Raw genomic sequence first — 3,059 nt, 5'->3', positions numbered from 1 at the left:
CCAGGCCAGGTGTGGCACAGCCCCTCCTCCCCTACATCCTCTTCCTCAGTTTGCCCTTCTTGGTGCCCGTGCGGCGCCCGAAGGCCATTTGCCGCAGCTCCTGCACGCGCTGCCGGTTCCTGGCCTTGAGGCGCTTCAGCCCTCCACTCTGCAGGAACCGCTGCTTCGCCGCCTTCTTGCGCTGCTTCAGGATCTGCTGCTTGTTCTTCAGCTCCGAGCGCACCTTGCCCTGGGCTGGGGGCTGTGTGGGCCCTGTGGAGGGACAGGGCTGTGCTCAGGGCAGGGAACAGAGCCAGGGGCTACAGGCTCTGCTGCTTGCTCTGGGTACTCACCGTGCCTGTGCTTGTGCTTCCCTCTGAACTGCTCCCTGCTGCGTTCCCCGTCCTCATCCTCATCCCGCTCATCAACCTTGTACTTCTGCTTCCACTTCTCATAGCTGGGACAGGCAGGTTAAGGGAATGTGCAGTGATTCCTCCTTGCTTGACCTGCTGTGGTGTCTACTAGCCTACCTGCCCTGGCTGCTGCCCTGGCAGGGAATGGATCCCAGCCATCACCACGTGGCCGCCTGTAGGTCCAGCCTGCTCCCCCCTCACCCAGGCAGGATACAGGTTGTTCTTGTAGGAGCTGCTGATGTAGCGTCCACTCTCTGTCCGCACCTTCTTCTTGTCCTCCTGGCCTGTCTGCCCCACGAACCGTTCGTGCGGTCCGTGTGAAAGGGGAGGGTGGTGGGACCTCCAGACCCAATTCCCACCCCAGCCCGTAGACAGACCCCACTCACCACTTGAGCAGCTGCTTGCTCTTGTTGAGGTTGTGGTTCTCATCGCCCATGAGATCCAGGACGGCCCCAGCTGCCTGCTGCTCAAAGGCACTGCCCTCGCCGCCCACGCTCAGCCTGCAAAGGGGGGGATGAGAGCAGCCCTCATACAGGCTGGGATGGGATGGCAGCAGGAGACCCCCCCAGACTCACCCCCGCTCGCTCTCAAAGTCCTTGGGTCGGTATGGGATGTAGAAGTCCTCGTCCTGCTGCACCTGCTGCTGCGGCTTTTTCCTGGGACCATCTTCTCCCCCTCGGCCTCGTTTCCGCTTCTGGCCCCCCACATTGGAGAACACATCCTGGACAGGGACAGCGGTGGAGTTGGGGGAACCACATTCCCCCCCACCAGCCTTCCATGTCTGTGCACAGCCTTGGGGACCCAGTGCTGCTTTGCATCAGCTCCTGCATCCGTGACCCCATTACCTGGAGGTCTTCTGGCTCTCCTTCTCCTTCCCCCTCCTGGGGCCCAGAGGGGGCTGGGAACACTCCCTGCCCTTTGAGTGCTGCCACGCGCTTCTCCTGCTGCCCACGCTGGAACTTCTCGATCAGGGCATGGTCATGGCGCCGCTTTGACCTCATCACGGTGCTGGCTAATGTCCGGGACGTGGAGTTGATCTCGAAGATGGTCTGTCCCCAAGGAGGGAGCATGATTCCCAATGAGTCACATGGACTTTCCCTCCCACCCCAACCCAGGGGTGTCAACTCACTGCCTTGGATTTGTAGGTCTTAATGCTGTCCACAAACTTCAGCCTCTCCAGCTCGGTGTCTTCGAAGCGAGCGCCTGGGGAAGGCAGGCATGGAGAGGGGCACAGATCAGCTCCCTGGCGAGGGGAGTGAGGTCCCCTCCCTGACAACACCCTCTGCACTCACTGAAGAGTGGGTGCATGCCCAGCTGGGACACGTCCAGGTCCTTGGCCCTCTTGATGGACTCGGGTGATGGGCCGGGCCGGGAGCGCAGGTACTGCTTCTGGGCGTTGTCGGCGACGCGGCGCAGGCTGCGCAGCTCCAGGGAGCCCTCGTGGTCCGTTAGCAGCAGGCACTCCTCATCATCCACCAGGCTCTGGGGGACACGACCCAGCACCCCACCAGCATCTGCAGCCCAGGGGACACTGTGTCACCTCCCAGTACCCACCCTGGATTTACTGGAGCCCCAGGGAGCTCAGCAGCGTTCGGTCACCATCCCTGACACAAAGCCCCCAACATCCCACTTTCCCCATCACCCCACAAGACCACAAACTCCAGCACTGGCCAAGGGTAACCCTCGTGGCCACCTTGCTGCCTGCCTCACCAGCAGGCATTTCCTGGGCTCCAGCGAGGATGAGTGGGTGGCCCAGGAAGAGGTGGAGGTCAAAGACATAAGGCATCTCATCAGGAGCCACCAGTGAGTAGGCGGTGCCACTTCGGCCAGCTCGGGCCACGCGACCTGGCAAGGGGAGGAGGAGAGTGGGAAACCACACCCTGTGCCAGCCCAACCTGTCCCCACCCAGGCAGGAACCCAGTGGTGTCCCTGGGAGCCCACACATGTGACATTTACCATGGGGGTATGGCTGGCAAGGGGCTGTGGGTGACTAGGGAAGGAGTAAAGGGGAGCCCACCATGGTGCCATCCTAAGGGAAGGCACCACCCCTGCCCCTAGAAGCCTCCACAGTCCAGCTGGGACATCAGGGACACTGCTGACACTGCTTTGTCCCCAGCCTGTTGCCTGATGCCATGACAGTGACCTCCTGCCCTAAAGATACCACCACCAAGCCAGGGGCACCAGTGCCAGCCCAGGGGGCCACATGGATTGGGAAAACAGGGGACAAGGGACAACCCACTCACACCCTCTCTGTCACCCTGAGGGGCCTCCAGGCTGCCAAGACCCCTGTGCAGGTCACCAGCACCCACCAACACGATGCAGGAACAGCTTGGACTTGGCAGGAAAGCTGAAGTTGATGACATTGTCCAGCATGGGGATGTCAAGCCCACGGGCAGCCACATCAGTAACCAGCAGCACTGGGCACTTGCCCTGGGAGAACTTGGCGATGTTGATCTTGCGAGCAGTCTGGTCCAGAGAGCTGTAGATGTGGGTGCAGCGGATGCCTTGTGCTGTCAGCAGCTGGGGAGGGGGGAAAGAGATCAGATCCCACCTGGGCATGCACCCTCAGCCAAGAGACAGGGCTGGAGACCCCAGGGTGCTCCCCCCTCTCCAAGGGGCAGGTGGATGCAGCACCTCCACAATCACACATGCTGGGATTTCTCTTTC

At 61.6% G+C, this 3,059-nt stretch overlaps 1 protein-coding gene across 1 annotated transcript in view; it reads right to left on the bottom strand.

Moving 5' to 3' along the window:
* Positions 1 to 31: 31 nt before the first annotated feature.
* The window catches only part of DDX54 (DEAD (Asp-Glu-Ala-Asp) box polypeptide 54), a gene marked incomplete at its 5' end in the record, with an annotated part of 5,078 nt that continues 2,050 nt past the window's right edge, over positions 32 to 3,059 (bottom strand). Inside the window, 10 exon segments of the mRNA XM_009069299.1 lie at positions 32 to 252; positions 333 to 436; positions 607 to 732; positions 779 to 892; positions 968 to 1,113; positions 1,238 to 1,441; positions 1,522 to 1,595; positions 1,685 to 1,906; positions 2,103 to 2,237; positions 2,702 to 2,912. Coding sequence (XP_009067547.1) covers positions 32 to 252; positions 333 to 436; positions 607 to 732; positions 779 to 892; positions 968 to 1,113; positions 1,238 to 1,441; positions 1,522 to 1,595; positions 1,685 to 1,906; positions 2,103 to 2,237; positions 2,702 to 2,912 — 1,557 coding nt within the window.

Source organism: Acanthisitta chloris, unplaced genomic scaffold (genome assembly GCF_000695815.1).
Source record: "Acanthisitta chloris isolate BGI_N310 unplaced genomic scaffold, ASM69581v1 scaffold25212, whole genome shotgun sequence".
Lineage (NCBI taxonomy): Eukaryota > Metazoa > Chordata > Aves > Passeriformes > Acanthisittidae > Acanthisitta > Acanthisitta chloris.
The sequence above is the reverse complement of the archived record's forward strand: the minus strand, read 5'-3'. Positions and strand labels throughout refer to the sequence as shown.